This window comes from Oncorhynchus keta, unplaced genomic scaffold, assembly GCF_023373465.1.
Source record: "Oncorhynchus keta strain PuntledgeMale-10-30-2019 unplaced genomic scaffold, Oket_V2 Un_contig_1856_pilon_pilon, whole genome shotgun sequence".
Lineage (NCBI taxonomy): Eukaryota > Metazoa > Chordata > Actinopteri > Salmoniformes > Salmonidae > Oncorhynchus > Oncorhynchus keta.
In genome coordinates, this window is record NW_026280987.1 from 31,080 (window position 1) to 55,000 (window position 23,921).

Below are 23,921 nucleotides of genomic sequence, written 5' to 3' on the forward strand. Positions count from 1 at the left end.
CTACGGGGTGTGATAGGTGGAGGATACTTGACTGATATGTAGTGCCAGGATACACATGCACTCTGTGTGGGTTGAGTTCATTCATGGTTTTGTGCAAAAGATGACAAATGTGGTTGAATAAGCAAAACCAAAGCAAAAACAACAGAATATAACGAGGTTTCAAATAAAAGCATGAAATTACTGTGGAGTATTTCTCAAGTTAAATAGGCATTCTGTGTCTACCGTAGTTCTAATAACCATACAAACGTGTACACATTTTCTGCTAAAATGTTGTCAAATTGAAATATTGTGCATAATGATAATGACTGCACAGATGGTTAATTGAAGGGGGGTGAAAGGCCCAATGCAGCCATTTATATATGGATATCAAATAATTTCTGGGTAACATGAAGTACCTTACTGTAATAGATGTCCATAAAAATGGGCAAAAATGGCTTTTTAGGAAGAAAAAAACCACGCTCTAAAACAAGAATTTAGCCAAGACTGGTCCGGGAGTGGTCTGAGTGGGAAGGGGTGGAAACTGAACACGAGCTGTTATTGGCAGAGAGGTTTGGAAGTCTCTTTGCTATTGGTCTAGCAACCAATTTACCACATGGTGACATCACCATGTTAAGCCGAAATTCCCGCCCAAACAAACCTGCTGATTACAAGGTCCTGTGTAGCTTATTTTCATCCAGCAACTATCAGGAAATAAAACAGATTTACGTTTTTTTTCTCACACTTTTACCATGTTAGTTTCATCAGACGTTGTGGCACTGGCCCTTTAACAGAGACGAAAATCAGAAATGTCTAATATCACCCACCCAGCTATACATTCCCCACAGCATCAACCTGAAGTCCTTAGGGAATGCATGTTTACGTCATTTAGCAGATCCACTTATCCAGAGAGACTTATTCATATATCTTACATATAACTTAGAACGCAGAATACCAAAACAAGTTATACAGTAACAAACAAGTCAACCGGGGAAAAGATATTGTCTTGGAGAACAAATTCAACTGTGATTTCAAAAATGAAGAGTAGAGAGAAATCGATAAGTTGAAAATGTCAAGAGGTAATGCCATGAATGTGTGAGGAAATGAAGAGTAGAGAGAAATCGATAAGTTGAAAATGTCAAGAGGTAATGCCATGAATGTGTGAGGAAATGAAGAGTAGAGAGAGATCGATAAGTTGAAAATGTCAAGAGGTAATGCCATGAATGTGTGAGGAAGATCCCCATCAGATCTACCAGGATAAAAACCAAAGAAAAGTCATGAGATATTAAAGTTCATTTTATCGAGGGGGAAACGTATGTACATCTTCAGTCTCCACTTCAAAATAGCAACTGAAGTTACTTACGGGACAGAAAAACTATTCAATTAATTAATATACAAAAGTAAAAAGAGAAAATATACTTTTTGTTCTCTGTACACAGCATTACTCTTTTCATACAAAAAAAAAAAAAAAGCCTTCCTCCGTTTTTGTACGGCTAGCGTTTCTGGTAGGTACCGGCAGGGAGCTGATCTAGGTCCAGTCTGTCGACTTCAGAGATGAAACCCATAGACCTCTCTGATATCAGTCTAGTGGAATGTCGTCAGGGAGCCAGCTACCAACCGGTAACTGTTCTGGAGTCAGTCTAGTGGAATGTCGTCATGGAGCCAGCTACCAACCGGTAACTGTTCTGGGGTCAGTCTAGTGGAATGATGTCAGGGAGCCAGCTACCAACCGGTAACTGTTCTGGACTCAGTCTAGCAACACTAGGTGCCAATCCCATCCATCTGTGGGGTGTGACTTTATAACTGTTCCTGGGTCAGCCCAGTCAAACGACACCTCGGGACCGGCTCCGCCACAGACAGGTGTTCTGGAGTCAGCCTTAACGACACAACTCAAAACCAGAGCTGTAGACTGGGTGGGACCGTTAAACTGTTTCTGCGTCAGTTTAGTAGTCATGACTGCATCCTCCATTAAACAACCAACAAACCCTCTGTTTCGGAGTCAGTCGCTAGTCGCCGAAAACGAAATCGTCAGTCTAGTGAGATCACGTCGGGGACGGCCCCGTAGAGGGCTGCGGCCGCCACATCAGCACTGGACCGACCTCCTACGCCGGGGTGTGTGTGTGAGTGCGTGGGGTGTGTGTGTGAGTGCGTGGGGTGTGTGTGTGAGTGCGTGGGGTGTGTGTGTGAGTGCGTGGGGTGTGTGTGAGAGTGTGTGGAGTGTGTGCTGTGAGTGTCTCTCAGACTGCTAGAGGACACTAGGCTACTGCTGCTGCCACCGCTGCCGTTTCCTCCACCATCACCACCGTCTAGGGGCGCCAGCGAGCCAGAGGAGGGCGCCCCAGACTGGTCCAGGAACAGCTGGGAGGAGGACGAGGAGGAGGTGGTGGTGTAGGGACGGAAGTGGTTGAGGAGGAGCTCGTGGTCGTCCGAGGCCGAGGCAGCGGCGGCGGCGGCCATCACCATGTTGTAATGCTTCAGAGGAGGACAAACAGGTACATTCACTTATATTCATCGTGTTACCAAACCCAAGTTCTGGGGACATCTTTAGAGGCTATAGTGTTGACTTCAGGAGGCCTACAGGGGGGGTTCCATCTAAAACATACCTGATGATTGTCCCCTTGTAGAAAGGAGAAGAAATTCAGATCTGTGAATAAAACAATGAACCAAACACAACATACGGTCATTCATTTGATTCACAATGAACCACATGATCAGTACAGGTTCAACTGACTGAAGTTAGTGTTTACTGTCTACAGGGACATACTGGTCTCCACAGACCCGGAGGAGACTCCTGAAGAAATGTGTCGAGGCAGTGTGTTGTACTAGGTTGGTGTGTGTGTGTGGTTATGTATGTGTGTGTGTGTGGTTGTGTATGTGTGTGTGTGGTTGTGTATTTGTGGTTGTATGTGCGTGGTTGTGTATTTGTGGTTGTGTGTGTGGTAATGTGTGTGGTTGTGTATTTGTGGTTGTGTATTTGTGGTTGTATGTGTGTGGTTGTGTATTTGTGGTTGTGTGTGTGTGTGGTTGTGTATTTGTGGTTGTGTGGTTGTGTGTGTGTGGTAATGTGTGTGTGTGTGTATTTGTGGTTGTGTGTGTGTGGTAATGTGTGTGGTTGTGTGTTTGTGGTTGTGTGTGTGTGGTTGTGTGTGTGTGTGGTTGTGTATTTGTGGTTGTGTGTGTGTGTGGTTGTGTATTTGTGGTTGTGTGTGTGTGTGGTTGTGTATTTGTGGTTGTGTGTGTGTGTGTGGTTGTGTATTTGTGGTTGTGTGTGTGTGGTTGTGTATTTGTGGTTGTGTGTGTGGTAATGTGTGTGGTTGTGTATTTATGGTTGTGTGTGTGTGTGGTTGTGTTAGCTGTGAGCTGGTTTGGGGCGTGGTAGTGTGTTACCTGTGAGCTGGGTTGGGGCGTGGTAGTGTGTTACCTGTGAGCTGGGTTGGGGCGTGGTAGTGTGTTACCTGTGAGCTGGGTTGGGGTGTGGTAGTGTGTTACCTGTGAGCTGGGTTGGGGCGTGGTAGTGTGTTACCTGTGAGCTGGGTTGGGGCGTGGTAGTGTGTTACCTGTGAGCTGGGTTGGGGCGTGGTAGTGTGTTACCTGTGAGCTGGGTTGGGGCGTGGTAGTGTGTTACCTGTGAGCTGGGTTGGGGCGTGGTAGTGTGTTACCTGTGAGCTGGGTTGGGGCGTGGTAGTGTGTTACCTGTGAGCTGGGTTGGGGCGTGGTAGTGTGTTACCCTGTGAGCTGGGTGAGCTGGGGGGCGTGGTAGTGTGTTACCTGTGAGCTGGGTGGGGCGTGGTAGTGTGTTACCTGTGAGCTGGGTTGGGGCGTGGTAGTGTGTTACCTGTGAGCTGGGTTGGGGCGTGGTAGTGTGTTACCTGTGAGCTGGGTTGGGGCGTGGTAGTCTGTTACCTGTGAGCTGGTTTGGGGCGTGGTAGTGTGTTACCTGTGAGCTGGGTTGGGGCGTGGTAGTGTGTTACCTGTGAGCTGGTTTGGGCTGGTGTTGGGGCGTGGTAGTGTGTTACCTGTGAGCTGGGTTGGGGCGTGGTAGTGTGTTACCTGTGAGCTGCGTGGTAGTGTCTTACCTGGGCGTGGGGTAGTGTGTTACCTGTGAGCTGGGTTGGGGCGTGAGTTACCTGGGTTGGGGCGTGGTAGTGTGTTACCTGTGAGCTGGGTTGGGGCGTGGTAGTGTGTTACCTGTGAGCTGGTTTGGGCGTGGTTACCTGTGAGCTGGGTTGGGGCGTGGTAGTGTGTTACCTGTGAGCTGGGTTGGGGCGTGGTAGTGTGTTACCTGTGAGCTGGGTTGGGGCGTGGTAGTGTGTTACCTGTGAGCTGGGTTACCTTGAGCTGGGCGTGGTAGTACGGTAGTGTGTTACCTGTGAGCTGGGTTGGGGCGTGGTAGTGTGTTACCTGTGAGCTGGGTTGGGGCGTGGTAGTGTGTTACCTGTGAGCTGGGTTGGGGCGTGGTAGTGTGTTACCTGTGAGCTGGGTTGGGGCGTGGTAGTGTGTTACCTGTGAGCTGGGTTGGGGCGTGGTAGTGTGTTACCTGTGAGCTGGGTTGGGGCGTGGTAGTGTGTTACCTGTGAGCTGGGTTGGGGCGTGGTAGTGTGTTACCTGTGAGCTGGGTTGGGGCGTGGTAGTGTGTTACCTGTGAGCTGGGTTGGGGCGTGGTAGTGTGTTACCTGTGAGCTGGGTTGGGGCGTGGTAGTGTGTTACCTGTGAGCTGGGTTGGGGCGTGGTAGTGTGTTACCTGTGAGCTGGGTTGGGGCGTGGTAGTGTGTTACCTGTGAGCTGGGTTGGGCTGGGTTACCTGTGAGCTGGGTTGGGGCGTGGTAGTGTGTTACCTATGAGCTGGGTTGGGGCGTGGTAGTATGTTACCTGTGAGCTGGGTTGGGGCGTGGTAGTGTGTTACCTGTGAGCTGGTTTGGGGCGTGGTAGTAGGGACGGTAGTGTGTTACCTGTGAGCTGGGTTGGGGTGTGGTAGTGTGTTACCTGTGAGCTGGGTTGGGGCGTGGTAGGGTGTTACCTGTGAGCTGGGTTGGGGCGTGGTTGTGTGTGTGTTACCTGTGAGCTGGGTTGGGGTGTGGTAGTGTGTTACCTGTGAGCTGGGTTGGGGCGTGGTAGTGTGTTACCTGTGAGCTGGGTTGGGGCGTGGTAGTGTGTTACCTGTGAGCTGGGTTGGGGTGTGGTAGTGTGTTACCTGTGAGCTGGGTTGGGGTGTGGTAGTGTGTTACCTGTGAGCTGGGTTGGGGCGTGGTAGTGTGTTACCTGTGAGCTGGTTTGGGGCGTGGTAGTATGTTACCTGTGAGCTGGGTTGGGGCGTGGTAGTGTGTGTGTTACCTGTGAGCTGGGTTGGGGCGTGGTAGTGTGTTACCTGTGAGCTGGGTTGGGGTGTGGTAGTATGTTACCTGTGAGCTGGGTTGGGGCGGGGCGTGGTGAGCTGGGTTGGGGGTGTTACCTGTGAGCTGGGTTGGGGCGTGGTAGTGTGTTACCTGTGAGCTGGGTTGGGGCGTGGTAGTGTGTTACCTGTGAGCTGGGTTGGGGCGTGGTAGTATGTTACCTGTGAGCTGGGTTGGGGCGTGGTAGTGTGTTACCTGTGAGCTGGGTTGGGGCGTGGTAGTGTGTTACCTGTGAGCTGGGTTGGGGCGTGGTAGTGTGTTACCTGTGAGCTGGGTTGGGGCGTGGTAGTGTGTTACCTGTGAGCTGGTTTGGGGCGTGGTAGTGTGTTACCTGTGAGCTGGGTTGGGGCGTGGTAGTATGTTACCTGTGAGCTGGTTTGGGGCGTGGTAGTAGGGACGGTAATCCTGGATGAGGGGAGGTACAGGGGGGATGTAGCTGGTGTCCACAGACGGCATGCTGGGGGTCCGGCTCACCGGGGACACCTGGTGGTGCAGGTTCAACACTCTGCAAACAAACACACACACACAGCACAGAGAAAGAGAGACAGACAGAGAGAATATTAACACACACAGAGGTGTGAGAGAGGTGTGTGAGAGGTGCGAGAGATGAGGGGTGAGAGGTGAGAGAGGGGAGGGAGGGGTGAGAGGGGAGGGAGGGGAGAGAGGGAAGGGAGGGGTGAGGGGGAGAGAGGGGTGAGAGGTGTGAAAGGGGTATGAGGGGTGAAAGGGGTATGAGGGGTGAGAGGGGAGAGAGGGAAGGGAGGGGCGGGAGGGGAAGGAGAGGTGAAAGGGGTGAGGGAGGCAAGAGGGGCGAGGGGGGTGAGATTGGTGTGAGGTGTATTGGTGGAGGTGGGCCTCACCCCTTGTTGACGATGGGAGGCGAGGTGGGGGACAGGGAGGAGCAGGGCCTCTTGAGGGGCGGTTGGTCATCATCGTCGTCCTCTGAGGAGCTGTCCAGGGTCAGGTCGATCACCTCCACCTTCATCCTACTACTGCCCCCGTTGTGGGACGATGAGCTCCTCTGCTCCCCTACCGCCGACCGGTGCAAGCCTGGGGGAGAGAGACACGGGAAACAATCAAATCAATATAGCATATATATTTACACACCCCAGCCTAGAGCAAGTGGCAACACAGTGGAATAGTCATGAGACATATAGTGTCATGATAACAAGCCAGAATAATATCATCTAACACAATGAGAGACACTGGGTTTGCAGCCTGTTGTTCCAGCACTGTTCTAACACACATTCTGATACAAGGTCCAACAGACAGAGTAGTGGAATCAGGTATGTTAAAAGCTGCAGGGCTGGACCAAAAGCCTGCCCTTACACAGCGCCTCTCTCACCTTCCAGTCCGTTGCTGTAGGAGGCTGACGAGACCTCCTGTACTTCCCTCTTTGTCCTCATGGGGGCCCAGTAGCCATCCTCCTTAAACTGGATCTCATCACAGTCTACACAGCTGTTCAGGATCTCCATAAACAACCTGGACAAGACAGACACACAGAAACAACAGTGTGAAGGTATACTGTACATACAATGTCGTCACGTTGTGTTGCGGTCATTGTGTGTACGGTGTTATTCACGTTGTGTTACAGTCATTGTGTGTACGGTGTTATTCACGTTGTGTTGCGGTCATTGTGTGTACGGTGTTATTCACGTTGTGTTACAGTCATTGTGTGTACGGTGTTATTCACGTTGTGTTACAGTCATTGTGTGTACGGTGTTATTCATGTTGTTTACATGATGTGTGTAAATACATCTATACACTACAGATTGTATAAAATAGAAAAGACCATCTGAATCTCTCCTGTAGGACTGAATAGAGTGGACTTGTATACAGTATAACTGAATAGAGTGGACTTGTATACAGTATAACTGAATAGAGTGGACTTGTATACAGTATAACTGAACAGAGTGGACTTGTATACAGTATAACTGAACAGAGTGGACTTGTATACAGTATAACTGAATAGAGTGGACTTGTATACAGTATAACTGAATAGAGTGGACTTGTATACAGTATAACTGAATAGAGTGGACTTGTATACAGTATAACTGAATAGAGTGGACTTGTATACAGTATAACTGAATAGAGTGGACTTGTATACAGTATAACTGAATAGAGTGGACTTGTATACAGTATAACTGAATAGAGTGGACTTGTATACAGTATAACTGAATAGAGTGGACTTGTATAACAGTGGACTTGTAACAGTATGAATAGAGTGGACTTGTATACAGTATAACTGAATAGAGTGGACTTGTATACAGTATAACTGAATAGAGTGGACTTGTATACAGTATAACTGAATAGAGTGGACTTGTATACAGTGTAAGAATAGAGTGGACTTGTATACAGTATAACTGAATAGAGTGGACTTGTATACAGTATAACTGAATAGAGTGGACTTGTATACAGTATAACTGAATAGAGTGGACTTGTATACAGTATAACAGAATAGAGTGGACTTGTATACAGTATAACAGAATAGAGTGGACTTGTATACAGTATAACTGAATAGAGTGGACTTGTATACAGTATAACTGAATAGAGTGGACTTGTATACAGTATAACTGAATAGAGTGGACTTGTATACAGTATAACTGAGAAGGTTGTTTTTGTACATACTGTAGGTCAACTAGCAGAATCCCGTCCTATGGTTGGATGTGACTATCTGGATTCAATACCATTTCATGTTTGATGAACACAACCACAGACCGTTCAATTCAACAACCCCCCAGCTAAGCACAAATTCATGCTGCTAATCAACTATTCTCAACTTCCTGTTTATTTTGATCACTGCTCACCCAAAATGTCACCCTATGGGTGAATATTGAATTTGTGCAGAAAAATAAGTTTGTTGCAACTGGAGCCATGTAAATAATTGTTGGGCTACACATTTTAAACCCATCAGGTCTGATGTGACCATTAAAGTCTGAAACTGGGCACAGAAAATAAAGAAACTAAACCCAGAGGAATATACAGTGGCCAGTGGCACGTTCCCAGATGATGTGCTTCTTTCCAGCCTAAAAGTAAGAAAATCTGCACAAAATTGTAGGGGCTCCGCCACAAGTTTCTGTGATACGGTATAATAACATCGATGTATACAGTATACACAGTGCCTTCAGAATGTATTCATACCCCTTGACTTATTCCACATTTTGTTGTGTTACAGCCTGAATTCAAAATGGATTAAATAGATTTTTCCCCACCTCACCCATACAATACCCCACAATGACATCACAATACCCCATAATGACATCACAACACCCCATAATGACATCACAATACCCCATAATGACATCACAATACCCCATAATGACATCACAACACCCCATAATGACAAAGTGAAAACATGTTTTTAGACATTTTTGCACATTTATTGAAAATGAAATACAGAAATATCTCACTTACATAAGTATTCACACCCCGAGTCAATACTTTGCAGAAGCTCCTTTGGCAGTGATTACAGTGGAGTAAGTCTCTGAGATTTCCACACCTGTGCAACATTCTTCCATTTTTCCTTTCAAAATTTTTCAAGCTCTGTCAATTGGTTTTTAATCATTGCTAGACAATCATTTTCAGGTCTTGCCATAGATTTTCAAGTAGATTGAAGTCAAAACTGTAACCAGGCCACTCATGAACATTCACTGTCTTCTTGTTAAGCAACTCCAGTGTAGATTTGGCCTTGTGTTTTTGTCCTACTGAAATGTGAATTCATCTCTGGTGGAAAGCAGACAACCTGGTTTTCCTCTAGGATTGTTCCTGTGTTTAGCTCCATTCAGTTCATTTTTTATCCTGAAATACTCCCCCAGTCCTTAACGAATACAAGCATACCAATAACATGATGCAACCACCACTATGCTTGAAAATATGGAGAGTGGTACTCAGTAATGTGTTCTATTGAATTTGGCCCAAACATCACACTTTGTATTCAGGACAAAAATATAATGGCTCTGCAACATTGTTTGTATTATTACTTTAGTGCCGTGTTGCAAACAGGATGCATGTTTTGGAATATTTTTTATTCTGTACAGATTTCCTTCTTTTCACTCTGTCATTTAGGTTAGTATTGTGGTGTATCTACAATGTTGTTGATCCATCCTCAGTTTTCTCCTATCACAGCCATTCAACTCTGTCATTTAGGTTAGTATTGTGGTGTCTACAATGTTGTTGATCCATCCTCAGTTTTCTCCTATCACAGCCATTCAACTCTGTCATTTAGGTTAGTATTGTGTTGTATCTACAATGTTGTTGATCCATCCTCAGTGTTCTCCTATCACAGCCATTCAACTCTGTAACTGTTTTATAGTCACCATTGGTCTCATGGTGAAATCCGTGAGCTGTTTCCTTCCTCTCCGGCAACTGAGTTAGGAAGGACACCTGTATCTCTGCAGTGACTGGGTGTATTGATACACCATCCAAAGTGTAATTACTAACTTTACCATGCTCAAAGGGATATTCAATGTCTGCATTTAAAAAAATATATATATATTTTTTTACCAATCTACCTACAGGTGTCCTTCTTTGCCAGGCATTGGAAAACCTCTCTAGTCTTTGTGGTTGAATCTGTATTTGAAATTCACTGTTCGACTGAGGGACCTTACAGATAATTGTATGTGTGGTGTACAGAGATTAGGTAGTCATTCATGTTAAACACTACTATTGAGTCCACGCAACTTATTATGTGACTTGTTCAGCACATTTATACTCCTGAACTTATTTAGGCTTGCCATGACCAAGGGGTTTGAATACTCACTGACTCAAGACATTTCAGCTTTTCATTTTTTATTCATTACTACAAATTTCAAAAAACATACTTCCACTTTGACATTATGGGGTATTGTGTGTAGACCAGTACACTTTGACATTATGGGGTATTGTGTGTAGACCAGTGCACTTTGACATTATGGGGTATTGTGTGTAGACCAGTGCACTTTGACATTATGGGGTATTGTGTGTAGACCAGTACACTTTGACATTATGGGGTATTGTGTGTAGACCAGTACACTTTGACATTATGGGGTATTGTGTGTAGACCAGTACACTTTGACATTATGGGGTATTGTGTGTAGACCAGTACACTTTGACATTATGGGGTATTGTGTGTAGACCAGTACACTTTGACATTATGGGGTATTGTGTGTAGACCAGTACACTTTGACATTATGGGGTATTGTGTGTAGACCAGTGCACTTTGACATTATGGGGTATTGTGTGTAGACCAGTACACTTTGACATTATGGGGTATTGTGTGTAGACCAGTACACTTTGTCATTATGGGGTATTGTGTGTAGACCAGTACACTTTGACATTATGGGGTATTGTGTGTAGACCAGTACACTTTGACATTATGGGGTATTGTGTGTAGACCAGTACACTTTGACATTATGGGGTATTGTGTGTAGACCAGTACACTTTGACATTATGGGGTATTGTGTGTAGACCAGTGACATTATGGGGTATTGTTTGACATTACTTTGACATTATGGGGTATTGTGTGTAGACCAGTACACTTTGACATTATGGGGTATTGTGTGTAGACCAGTACACTTTGACATTATGGGGTATTGTGTGTAGACCAGTGCACTTTGACATTATGGGGTATTGTGTGTAGACCAGTACACTTTGACATTATGGGGTATTGTGTGTAGACCAGTACACTTTGACATTATGGGGTATTGTGTGTAGACCAGTACATTATGGGGTATTGTGTGTAGACCAGTACACTTTGACATTATGGGGTATTGTGTGTAGACCAGTACATTATGGGGTATTGTGTGTAGACCAGTACATTATGGGGTATTGTGTGTAGACCAGTACATTATGGGGTATTGTGTGTAGACCAGTACATTATGGGGTATTGTGTGTAGACCAGTACACTTTGACATTATGGGGTATTGTGTGTAGACCAGTACATTATGGGGTATTGTGTGTAGACCAGTACACTTTACATTATGGGGTATTGTGTGTAGACCAGTACATTATGGGGTATTGTGTGTAGACCAGTACATTATGGGGTATTGTGTGTAGACCCAGTAGACCAGTACATTATTATGGGGACCATTTACATTATTGTGTGTAGACCAGTACATTATGGGGTATTGTGTGTAGACCAGTACATTATGGGGTATTGTGTGTAGACCAGTACATTATGGGGTATTGTGTGTAGACCAGTACATTATGGGGTATTGTGTGTAGACCAGTACATTATGGGGTATTGTGTGTAGACCAGTACATTATGGGGTATTGTGTGTAGACCAGTACATTATGGGGTATTGTGTGTAGACCAGTACATTATGGGGTATTGTGTGTAGACCAGTGACAATTAAAATAAATAATGTAATCCATTTAAATTCAGGCTGTAACACAACAACATGTGGAATAAGTGAAGGGGCTTGAATCCTCTCTGAAAGGCCCGTAGGACCACTATGTTCTGTATTAAATAGAGACACTAAGAGCTGGTACAGGCTTGTGGGACTTACCCGTCAATGATGAGATGTTCGTAGGGGGCTTTCTTATCACAGACGGGACAAACCCAGGTGGGTTTCTTCTCATTCATCTGGATGTACAGCGTAGCGTCGAAACACTGCAGGTGGGAACACGTCAGCGCCCGGCACGGGATCATCAGACGCATCTTCCCCAGCTGCACACACACACCCACACACACACACACACACACACCACACACACACAGGCACACCCACACACACAGGCACACCACACACACAGGCACACACACACACACACACAGGCACACACACACACACACACACACACACACACACACACACACACAGGCACACACACACACACACACACACACACACACACACACACACACACACACACCACACACACACACACACACACACACACACACACACACACACACACATACACACACACACACACACACACACACATACATACCACACACACACATACCACACACACACACAGTAGTTAAACGGTGATAGGGGTATTGAGACAAGTCGGGACACACACAGTAAAGCACAGTAATAGGGGTATTAAGACAGAGTGTGTGTGTTTACCGGACAGAGCAGGGACACACGCAGGCTGGTGGTGGCGATTTCACTGTCTGGATCTGCGGTTAGCTTCTCTTTGACTGCAGGGGGACAGAGAACAGCATGAAGAAGAAGCAGCAATCATGACCACCTATACAAGACCTGCACAACCTTCTACAGTACATGAACACTTCACATGGAATATAGTACAGAGCACCATGACAATACAGAACGAGACGCCTGGTTTCAACAGGCCAGAACTAAATATGTAGCTAGATACACGTGTGTCATGGACCCGTTCAGCCAGATCCATACATTTAACCTAGCATGCTAACAGTGCTAACAGTGTGTCATGGACCCGTTCAGCCAGATCCATACATTTAACCTAGCATGCTAACAGTGCTAACAGTGTAAACAGTGTGTCGTCCTGGCAACCCTTACTGAGTGCTCTGGAATGGTCTGGGTTCCTGATGCCTTTGGACCGTAGTCTCTGCAACAGTACTGTGGACGACTGCTGCTTGACCAGGTACACCGCCATAGAGTAGCTCTGAAAACACAGAAGGTGCTGTAGGGTTGTTAAAATCACTCTCTTTTTCATCCAGATCACTGCACTTTTCTACCGCACTTTTATTCATGTGTTTTTGCCCCACTGTTCTTACCAAACCAAAACATTATTTATACAGAGCATTTCTTACGTCTAAGTGCTTAAAACATCAAATAAATTGGCCTCCCGAGTGGCGCAGACGTCTAAAGGCATCTGTATCGCAGTGCTTGAGGCACCAATATAGACCCGGGTTTCGATCCCGGGCCATCCGCGACCGGGAGACCCATGAGGGCGGTGCACAATTGGCCCAGCGTCGTCCGGATTAGGGGAGCCGGCCGGCATGTCCTTGTCCCATAGCGCTCTAGCGACTCCTGTGGCGGGCCGGGTGCAGTGTACGCTGACACGGTCGCCAGGTGTACCGTGTTTCCTCCGACACATTGGTGCGGCTGGCTTCCGGGTTAAGTGAGCAATGTGTCAAGAAGCAGTGCGGCTAGGCGGGGTCGTGTTTCAGAGGACGCGTGGCTCTCAACCTTTCACCTCTCCCGAGTCCGTATGGGAGTTGCAACGATGGGACAAGACTAACTACCAATTGGATACCAGGAATTTGGGTAGAAAAGGGGGCAATAATAAATAAATTAAAACATTTAAAACATTCAATTAAAAAATATATATAAAAATACAACAAAAATAATAATAAAAAGGTCAGAAACTAAACGTTTTCTAGAAATGTTTACAATTAAGATAAACAATCAAATTAAGAGAATTTTAAATGTATCAATCTTATCATATCTTACCCTTCCAACCTCTGAGGTCCAAGACACCACGATGGTGTTGGGGACTGTGGTGGATAGTCTGACCACTGAGGTAATGTTGATGGGCCGGCTGGGGCGCTTCGGCTCCACACCGTTTTTCGTTGGAGGAAGATAACCCTGAGAGGGGGGGAGAGAGGGACAGAGAAAACGAGAGAGGGAGGGAGAGAGGAGAGGGGAGAGACAGGTGGAGGGAGAGAGACAGGTGGAGGGAGAGAGAGAGAGAGGGAGGGAGAGAGGGGTGGAGAAAGAGAGGGGGAAAAGTCACACCACATCTCAAGCAAATGTTTATTGTAATTGAAGGTATGGTTTGTGTTTAACTAGCAGTACTGTACAGTGTGTAACTAGCAGTACTGTACAGTGTGTAACTAGCAGTACTGTACAGTGTAATTAGCAGTAACTAACAGTACTGTACAGTGTGTAACTAACAGTATAGTGTGTCACTAACAGTACTGTACAGTGTGTAACCAGCAGTACTGTACAGTGTGTAACTAACAGTATAGTGTGTAACCAGCAGTACTGTACAGTGTGTAACTAGCAGTAATTAACAGTACTGTACAGTGTGTAACTAACAGTACTGTACAGTGTGTAACTAGCAGTAATTAACAGTACTGTACAGTGTGTAACTAACAGTAGTGCACAGTGTTTAACTAACAGTACAGTGTGTAACTAACAGTACTGTACAGTGTGTAACTAGCAGTACAGTGTGTAACTAGCAGTACTGCACAGTGTGTAACTAACAGTACTGTACAGTGTGTAACTAACAGTACTGCACAGTGTGTAACTAGCAGTACTGTACAGTGTGTAACTAACAGTACTGCACAGTGTGTAACTAGCAGTACTGTACAGTGTGTAACTAACAGTACTGTACAGTGTGTAACTAACAGTACTGCACAGTGTGTAACTAACAGTACTGTACAGTGTGTAACTAACAGTACTGCACAGTGTGTAACTAGCAGTACAGTGTGTAACTAGCAGTACAGTGTGTAACTAACAGTACAGTGTGTAACTAACAGTACAGTGTGTAACTAGCAGCACAGTGTGTAACTAGCAGCACAGTGTGTAACTAGCAGCACAGTGTGTAACTAGCAGTACAGTGTGTAACTAGCAGTACAGTGTGTAACTAGCAGTACAGTGTGTAACTAACAGTACAGTGTGTAACTAGCAGCACAGTGTGTAACTAGCAGTACAGTGTGTAACTAGCAGTACTGTACAGTGTGTAACTAGCAGTACAGTGTGTAACTAACAGTACTGTACAGTGTGTAACTAACAGTACTGCACAGTGTTTAACTAGCAGTACAGTGTGTAACTAGCAGTACTGTACAGTGTGTAACTAGCAGTACAGTGTGTAACTAACAGTACTGTACAGTGTGTAACTAACAGTACAGTGTGTAACTAGCAGTACTGTACAGTGTGTAACTAACAGTACAGTGTGTAACTAACAGTACTGCACAGTGTGTAACTAGCAGTACAGTGTGTAACTAACAGTACAGTGTGTAACTAACAGTACAGTGTGTAACTAGCAGTACTGTACAGTGTGTAACTAACAGTACAGTGTGTAACTAACAGTACTACAGTGTGTAACTAGCAGTACAGTGTGTAACTAACAGTACAGTGTGTAACTAGCAGTACAGTGTGTAACTAACAGTACAGTGTGTAACTAACAGTACAGTGTGTAACTAGCAGTACAGTGTGTAACTAACAGTACTGTACAGTGTGTAACTAACAGTACAGTGTGTAACTAACAGTACTGTACAGTGTGTAACTAACAGTACAGTGTGTAACTAACAGTACTGCACAGTGTGTAACTAGCAGTACAGTACAGTGTGTAACTAACAGTACTGTACAGTGTGTAACTAACAGTACAGTGTGTAACTAACAGTACAGTGTGTAACTAACAGTACCGCACAGTGTGTAACTAGCAGCACAGTGTGTAACTAGCAGTACAGTGTGTAACTAGCAGTACAGTGTGTAACTAACAGTACAGTGTGTAACTAGCAGTACAGTGTGTAACTAACAGTACTGCACAGTGTGTAACTAACAGTACAGTGTAACTAACAGTACTGCACAGTGTAACTAGCAGCACAGTGTGTAACTAGCAGTACTGTACAGTGTGGAACTAGCAGTACAGTGTGTAACTACAGTACTGTACAGTGTGTAACTAACAGTACTGTGTGTAACTAGCAGTACTGTACAGTGTGTAACTAACAGTACAGTGTGTAACTAACACACAGTGTGTAACTAACAGTACAGTGTGTAACTAACAGTACAGTGTGTATTTATCATCATTAGTCATTTAGGTCAACAGTATCATTACAGTGATCCTAACTAACAGTACTGCACAGTGTTTAACAGTACTATACAGTGTGTAACTAACAGTATTTGTACAGTGTGTAACTAACAGTACAGTGTGTAACTAGCAGTACTGTCCAGTGTGTAACTAACAGTACAGTGTGTAATAGCAGTACTGTACAGTGTGTAACTAACAGTACAGTTTGTAACTTACAGTGTGTAACTAGCAGTTGTAAGACAGTGTGTAACTAACAGTACAGTGTGTAACTAGCAGTACTGTACAGTGTGTAACTAACAGTACAGTGTGTAACCCAGTACAGTGTGTGGAGTTGTGTTGTTTCTACCCTTACCGGGAGGTTGCATGGCTTCCGTTCACCTTCAACACAGATTGGGCGGAAAGTGGTCTTCCTAGGACAACTCGTCTCAGAGAGACAAAACCTGCACACACACACACACACACACAACACACACACACAGGGTTATGTTTCACACACACACACACACACACTTTTGCAAGAAGAATGGCCACTAGATTATGGCCAGCTGATGTTTCGGTAAACCACAGATCCAATGTTTTCACCTGCACAGCTCATCTCAATTGTATCCAGCATTGGTCATTTAAGAAAGATGTCAGGGTTATGTTTCTACCCCTAAAACAGATGTCAGGGTTATGTTTCTACCCCCTAAGACAGATGTCAGGGTTATGTTTCCACCCCTAAGACAGATGTCAGGGTTGTGTTTCCACCCCTAAAAGACAGATGTCAGGTTACAGTTCCAATAAATTCCCCCTTAAGACAGATTTTCCCACATTTCAGGCTTCAAACATAAGAAGATATACACTGTATATTTTTCTGAAGCCTTAATATGTGTCAAAGGTTATGTTTCCATCCTCATTCAAAACAGAGTGGGAAACAATCATGAAGTGGAACCCCTAAGACAGATTGGATATTTCAAACTTTTTAACAAATCAAAAACTGAAAAAGGGTTTGTTTCTACCCCCAAGACAGATATTCAGGGTTATGTTACTACCCCTCAGATGCAGCAAATCTCTCTACCCCAGTGAGACAGATGTCAGACCAATGTTTACCTAAATGACAATTGATAAATACAATCCACCCTAAGACAGATGTAATAAAACAGTCTCCGTTAAATGCACCTAACCACCTCACTAAGACAGATGTCCAGGGTTATGTTTCCAAGCGCAGCAGAGCATCATGAAGAACAAGGAACACACCAGCATGACCACAGCTGTTGTGAGAACGCAGAAATTTTAGTACGGATTTGGATACAGATTTTATCTTTAAACATCCCAAGGAGCACATTTGTAAGTCGTATAATATTGAAATGGAACATCAGACCACTGCAAATCTCAAGAACTGGTCCTTCTAAACTTTCAGCTCATACAAGGAGAAGACTGATCAGAGATGCAGCCAAGAGGCCCATGATCACTCTGGATGAACTGCAGAGTCTATCTACAGCTGAGGACAGACTCTGTCCATAGGACAACAATCAGTCTAGTATAAATTGCACACTTCTGGCCTTTATGGAAGAGTGGCAAGAAGAACAGCCATTTCTCTGATATCCATAAAAAGTATAGTTTAAAGTTTGCCACAAGCCACCTGGGAGACACACTAAACATGTGGAAGAAGGTGCCATTTCCTCTGTCTAGTATAAATCATGAAAGTCCAAAATTGAAGTATTGTGGCAACAATCAAAACATTATGTTTCTGTCTAGTATAAACCCTAACACACATCCCCTCGGTCAAACATGGTGGTGGCAGCATCATGGTTTTGGCCTGCTTTTCCTCTAGGGACAAATCATGGTTAAAATTGATGAGAAGATGGATGGAGTATAAATCAGGTAACACCATGTTTCTCTGTCTAGTAAAACCTGTATGGTCACTTCCTCTGTCTAGTATAAACCTGAGTAACGGAGTCATTTGTCTTCCAACAAGACAATGATCCAAAACATAAAGCAAAATCTACAATGTAACAGTCATGGTCCTAAAAAATAAACATGTCCAGGTGTTCTGAATGGTATAAATCATGGTAACAGACTCTGTCAATCTGGGTATAAATCAGAACTGTCACTGTTCCTCTGTCTATATAACCTCACTGAGCTCAGAGCTGTTTTGCAATAAATCATGGAAAAAATCCTCTGTCTAGTATAAATCATGGTAACAGACACTACCCTCAAAGACTTCCTCTGTCTAGTATAAATCATGGTAACAGTCACTTCCTCTGCCATGTCCTCTGTCTAGTATAAATTTTGCACGCCCAATTTTTCAATTTTGATTTGTTAAAAAGTATAAATCATCCAATAAATGTTGTTCCTCTGTCTAGTATAAATCATGGTAACAGTCATTCTTGTCTAGTAAAAATACAGTTTTATATCTTTATGTTTAGTATAAATCATGGTAACAGTCACTTCCTCTGCCATGTCCTCTGTCTAGTTATGTAAATCGCCTAAAAAGGCACTGATGTTTCACCCCTAAGACAGATGTCAGGGTTATGTTTCACTCCCTAAGACAGATGTCAGGGTTGTTTCCACTCCCTAATAAATCCGTCAGGGTTATGTTTCTAAACCCCTAAGACAGATGTCAGGGTTATGTTTAAACCCCATAAGACAGATGTCAGGGTTATGTTTCCACAGTCACTTCCCCTAAGACAGATGTCATGGTTATGTTTCCTCTCCCTAACCCCTCCTGTCAGTATAAATCATCAGGGTTAGTTCCTCCTAGTATAAATATCCTCTGTCTAGATATAAATCATGGTAACAGTCACTTCCTTTTATCTGCTAGTATAAATCTGGTACAGTCACTTCCTCTGTCTAGTATAAATCATGGTTGGGTGGTCCCGGGAATTGAACCCACTTCCCTGTCTAGTATAAATCATGGTAGCAGCCATCCTCTGCCATGTCCTCTGTCTAGTAGAAGATCAGGGTATGTTTCTACCCCTAAGACAGATGTCAGGGTTATGTTTCTACCCCTCCTAAGATAAATCAGGGTTACAGTTTCCTCTGCCTAACCCCTGTCTAGTAAGACAGATGTCAGGGTTATGTTTCCATCCTCATTGCAGTATAAACATTTTCAAAATAATTTTGCCTTCTCTGGAAATTATCTTGGAACATTTTAGTCTGCCATTTTCTGTCTGTATAAAATGAGCAATTTATTGAAAAATATATATATTTGTATTTTTCTCCCCAATTCTAGTGGTATCCAATTGGTAGTTTCTCGTCTCATCCAGAATCTCACCCAGAATCTCTGTCTGGCATAAAGCACTGAGACAGCAGAGCTCTGTCTAGTATAAACAGCTAGCACTGAGACGCAGAGCCTCTAGACCACAGCTAAAGCACTGAGACGCAGAGCCTTAGACCACAGCTAGCACTGAAACGCAGAGCCTTAGACCACAGCTAGTATAAACTGGTAACAGCACTTAGACCTCTGTCTAGTATAAATCTGGAACAGTCACTTAGCCTTAGACCACAGCTAGCACTGAGTATAAATCATGGAGCCTTAGACCACAGCTAGCACTAAATCATGGTAACAGACTTCCTCCTAGTATAAATACCACAGCTAGCACTGAGAACAGAGCCTTAGTATAAATCATGGTAACACCTCTGTCTAGCATGAAATCATGGTAAGCCAGACCACAGCTTCCTGAGAACAGCCATGTCCTCTGTCTAGTATAAATCATGGTAACAGTCACTTCCTCTGTCTAGTATAAATCATGGTAACAGTCACTTCCTCTGCCATTCCTCTGTCTAGTATAAATCATGGTAACAGTCACTTCCTCTGTCTAGTATAAATCATGGTAACAGTCACTTCCTCTGTCTAGTATAAATCATGGTAACAGTCACTTCCTCTGTCTAGTATAAATCATGGTAACAGTCACTTCCTCTGTCTAGTATAAATCATGGTTCCTCTGTCTAGTATAAATCATGGTAACAGTCACTTCCTCTGTCTAGTATAAATCATGGTAACAGTCACTTCCTCTGTCTAGTATAAATCATGGTAACAGTAATTTCAATTTTCAGCCATTTCCTCTGTCTAGTATAAATCATGGTAACAGTCACTTCCTCTGTCTAGTATAAATCATGGTAACAGTCACTTCCTCTGTCTAGTATAAATCATGGTAACAGTCACTTCCTCTGTCTAGTATAAATCATGGTAACAGTCACTTCCTCTGTCTAGTATAAATCATGGTAACAGTCACTTCCTCTGTCTAGTATAAATCATGGTAACAGTCACTTCCTCTGTCTAGTATAAATCATGGTAACAGTCACTTCCTCTGTCTAGTATAAATCATGGTAACAGTCACTTCCTCTGTCTAGTATAAATCATGGTAACAGTCACTTCCTCTGTCTAGTATAAATCATGGTAACAGTCACTTCCTCTGTCTAGTATAAATCATGGTAACAGTCACTTCCTCTGTCTAGTATAAATCATGGTAACAGTCACTTCCTCTGTCTAGTATAAATCATGGTAACAGTCACTTCCTCTGTCTAGTATAAATCATGGTAACAGTCACTTCCTCTGTCTAGTATAAATCATGGTAACAGTCACTTCCTCTGTCTAGTATAAATCATGGTAACAGTCACTTCCTCTGTCTAGTATAAATCATGGTAACAGTCACTTCCTGTCTAGTATAAATCATGGTAACAGTCACTTCCTCTGTCTAGTATAAATCATGATAACAGTCACTTCCTCTGTCTAGTATAAATCATGGTAACAGTCACTTCCTCTGTCTAGTATAAATCATGGTAACAGTAATTTCAATTTTCAGCCATTTCCTCTGTCTAGTATAAATAATGGTAACAGCCACATAGTGGTTGTAGTATAGTGGGAGGATATATATTGATCAGGACCTACATAGTGGTTGTAGTATAGTGGGAGGATATATATTGATCATGACCTACATAGTGGTTGTAGTATAGTGGGAGGATATATATTGATCATGACACACAGTGGTTGTAGTATAGTGGGAGGATATATATTGATCAGGACATATATTGATCATGACACACAGTGGTTGTAGTATAGTGGGAGGATATATATTGATCAGGACCTACATAGTGGTTGTAGTATAGTGGGAGGATATATATTGATCAGGACCTACATAATGGTTGTTGTATAGTGGGAGGATATATATTGATCAGGACCTACATAGTGGTTGTAGTATAGTGGGAGGATATATATTGATCAGGACCTACATAGTGGTTGTAGTATAGTGGGAGGATATATATTGATCAGGACCTACATAGTGGTTGTAGTATAGTGGGAGGATATATATTGATCAGGACCTACATAGTGGTTGTAGTATAGTGGGAGGATATATATTGATCAGGATATAGTGGTTGTTGTATAGTGGGAGGATATATATTGATCAGGACCTACATAGTGGTTGTAGTATAGTGGGAGGATATATATTGATCAGGACCTACATAGTGGTTGTAGTATAGTGGGAGGATATATATTGATCAGGACCTACATAGTGGTTGTAGTATAGTGGGAGGATATATATTGATCAGGACCTACATAGTGGTTGTGTATAGTGGGAGGATATATAATCCTACATAGTGGTTGTAGAACAAGGAGTTCTATCAACAGGACCGTAATTGAACTTGTACTGTGAAGTCACATTTGGTCCCCGAGATGTCCCTGTAAAAACACAGACGGACATTAAAAGTGGTTGTAGTATAGTGGGAGGATATACATGGTAGGACCTACAGAGGGTTGGTAGGGGAGGGTTGGTAGGGTACATGGTAGGGTGGTTGGTAGGGTACATGGTGGGGTAGAGGATTGGTAGGGTACATGGTAGGGTAGAGGGTTGGTAGGGTACATAGTAGGGTACAGAGGGTTGGTAGTATAGTGGGTTGGTATATATGGTAGGACCTACAGAGGGTTGGTAGGGTACATGGTAGGATAGAGGGTTGGTAGGGTACATAGTGGTTGGGGTAGAGGGTTGGTAGGATAGATATTGGTAGGACCTACAAGGTGGGGTACTAGGGTTGGTAGGGTACATGGTGGGGTAGAGGGTTGGTAGGGTCACATTTTGGTAGGGTACATGGTAGGGCAGAGGGTTGATAGGGTAGAGGGTTGGTAGGGTACATGGTATGGTAGAGGGTTGGTAGGGTAGAGGGTTGGTAGGGTAGAGGGTTGGTAGGGTACAGGAGGGGTATAGTAGAGGGTTGGTAGGGTACATGGTAGGGTAGAGGGTTGGTAGGGTACATGGTAGGGTAGAGGGTTGGTAGGGTAGAGGTTAGAGGGTTGGTAGGGTACATGGTAGGGTAGAGGGTTGATAGGGTAGAGGGTTGGTAGGGTACATGGTAGACACTTGGTAGGGTACATGGTAGTAAGGGTGTATATGGTAGGGTAGAGGGTTGGTAGGGTACATGGTAGGGTAGAGGGTTAGGTAGGGCACATGGTTGGTAGGGTACATGGTAGGGTAGAGGGTTGGTAGGGTACATGGTAGTATAGGGTAGGGTTGGTAGGGTAGAGGGTTGGTAGGGTACATGGTAGGGTAATGGTAGGGTAGAGGGTTGGTAGGGTAGAGGGTTGGTAGGGTACATGGTAGGGTATAGGAGGGTACATGGTAGGGTATAGGGACATGGTAGGATAGAGGGTTGGTAGGGTACATGGTAGGGTAGAGGGTAGGAAGGGTCCGTTGGTAGGGTAGAGGGTAGGTAGGGTACGTTGGTAGGGTAGAGGGTAGGTAGGGTAGGTGATAGGGTCCATGGTAGTATAGGGTCCATGGTAGGGTAGAGGTAGGGTAGGGTATGTTGGTAGGGTACGTTGGTAGTATAGGGTCCATGGTAGGGTAGAAGGTAGGTAGGGTACATGGTAGGGCAGAGGGATAGGTAGGGCTAATCGTTGGTAGGGTACATGGTAGTATAGGGTACATTGTAGGGTAGAGGGTAGGCAGAGGAGACATTGGTAGGGTCCATGGTAGTAGAGGGTTCATGGTAGAGTAGAGGGTTAGGTAGGGTATGTTGGTAGCAGGAGTACATTGGTAGTATAGGGAGACATGGTAGGGAAAGAGACGGTAGAGTAGGCTACGTTGGTAGGGTAGAGGATAGGTAGGAAACAGACCTTGGTAGAGAGTACATGGTAGTAGAGGATACATTGTGGCAGGGTAGAGGGTAGGCAGGGTACATTGGTAGGGTACATTGGTAGGGTACATTGGTAGTATAGGGTACACGGTAGGGTAGAGCAGGTAGGCTTGAGAGGGTACATGGTAGAAAGGATACATGGCAGGGTAGAGGGTAGGCAGGGTACGTTGATAGGGTACATGGTAGTACAGGATACATGGTAGGGTAGATAACGAGTAGGTAGGTACGTTTGTAGGGTACATGGTAGAGCAGAGGGTTTGAGTGTCTCTTACATTGAGCTGCTAATCTGTTGGACTTGCTGCGGCGTTAGTGCGAACGCAAAACACGTTTCCTGAAACCGCTGGCTGTTGTCCGATGCTGCAGAAGACGAGAGACAGAGAGGAGAGAGAGACAGAGGGAGAGAGAGAGAGAGAGAGAGAGAGAGAGAAGAGAGAGAGAGGAGAGAGAGAAGAGAGAGAGAGAAGAGAAACAGAGGAGAGAGAGAGAGAGAGAGAGAGAGAGAGAGAGAGAGAGAGAGAGAGAGAGACAGAGAGAGAGAGAAGAGAAACAGAGAGAGAGAGAGCGAGAGAACGAGAGAGAGAGCGAGAGAACGAGAGAGAGCGAGAGAACGAGAGAGAGCGAGATAACGAGAGAGAGCGAGATAACGAGAGAGAGCGAGAGAACGAGAGAGAGCGAGATAACGAGAGAGCGAGAGAGCGAGAGAAGCGAGAACGAGAGAGAGCGAGATAACGAGACAGAGAGAGCGAGAGAGACAGAGAGAGCGAGATAACG

At 44.5% G+C, this 23,921-nt stretch overlaps 1 protein-coding gene across 1 annotated transcript in view; it reads right to left on the bottom strand.

The window, feature by feature from the left end:
• Nucleotides 1-1,254: 1,254 nt before the first annotated feature.
• Nucleotides 1,255-23,921, bottom strand: part of LOC127920184 (E3 SUMO-protein ligase PIAS1-like) — a 102,161-nt gene continuing 79,494 nt past the window's right edge. The window contains exons 3-14 of the mRNA XM_052503955.1: nt 23,423-23,507; nt 21,652-21,699; nt 16,390-16,477; nt 13,733-13,867; nt 12,836-12,941; nt 12,422-12,495; nt 11,852-12,012; nt 6,712-6,848; nt 6,227-6,416; nt 5,732-5,871; nt 2,580-2,620; nt 1,255-2,448 (exon numbers count right to left, since the gene is read on the bottom strand). Of these exons, the coding sequence (XP_052359915.1) occupies nt 2,005-2,448; nt 2,580-2,620; nt 5,732-5,871; nt 6,227-6,416; nt 6,712-6,848; nt 11,852-12,012; nt 12,422-12,495; nt 12,836-12,941; nt 13,733-13,867; nt 16,390-16,477; nt 21,652-21,699; nt 23,423-23,507 (1,649 nt within the window). The 3' untranslated portion in view covers nt 1,255-2,004. The remainder of the gene's footprint in view (nt 2,449-2,579; nt 2,621-5,731; nt 5,872-6,226; nt 6,417-6,711; nt 6,849-11,851; nt 12,013-12,421; nt 12,496-12,835; nt 12,942-13,732; nt 13,868-16,389; nt 16,478-21,651; nt 21,700-23,422; nt 23,508-23,921) is intronic.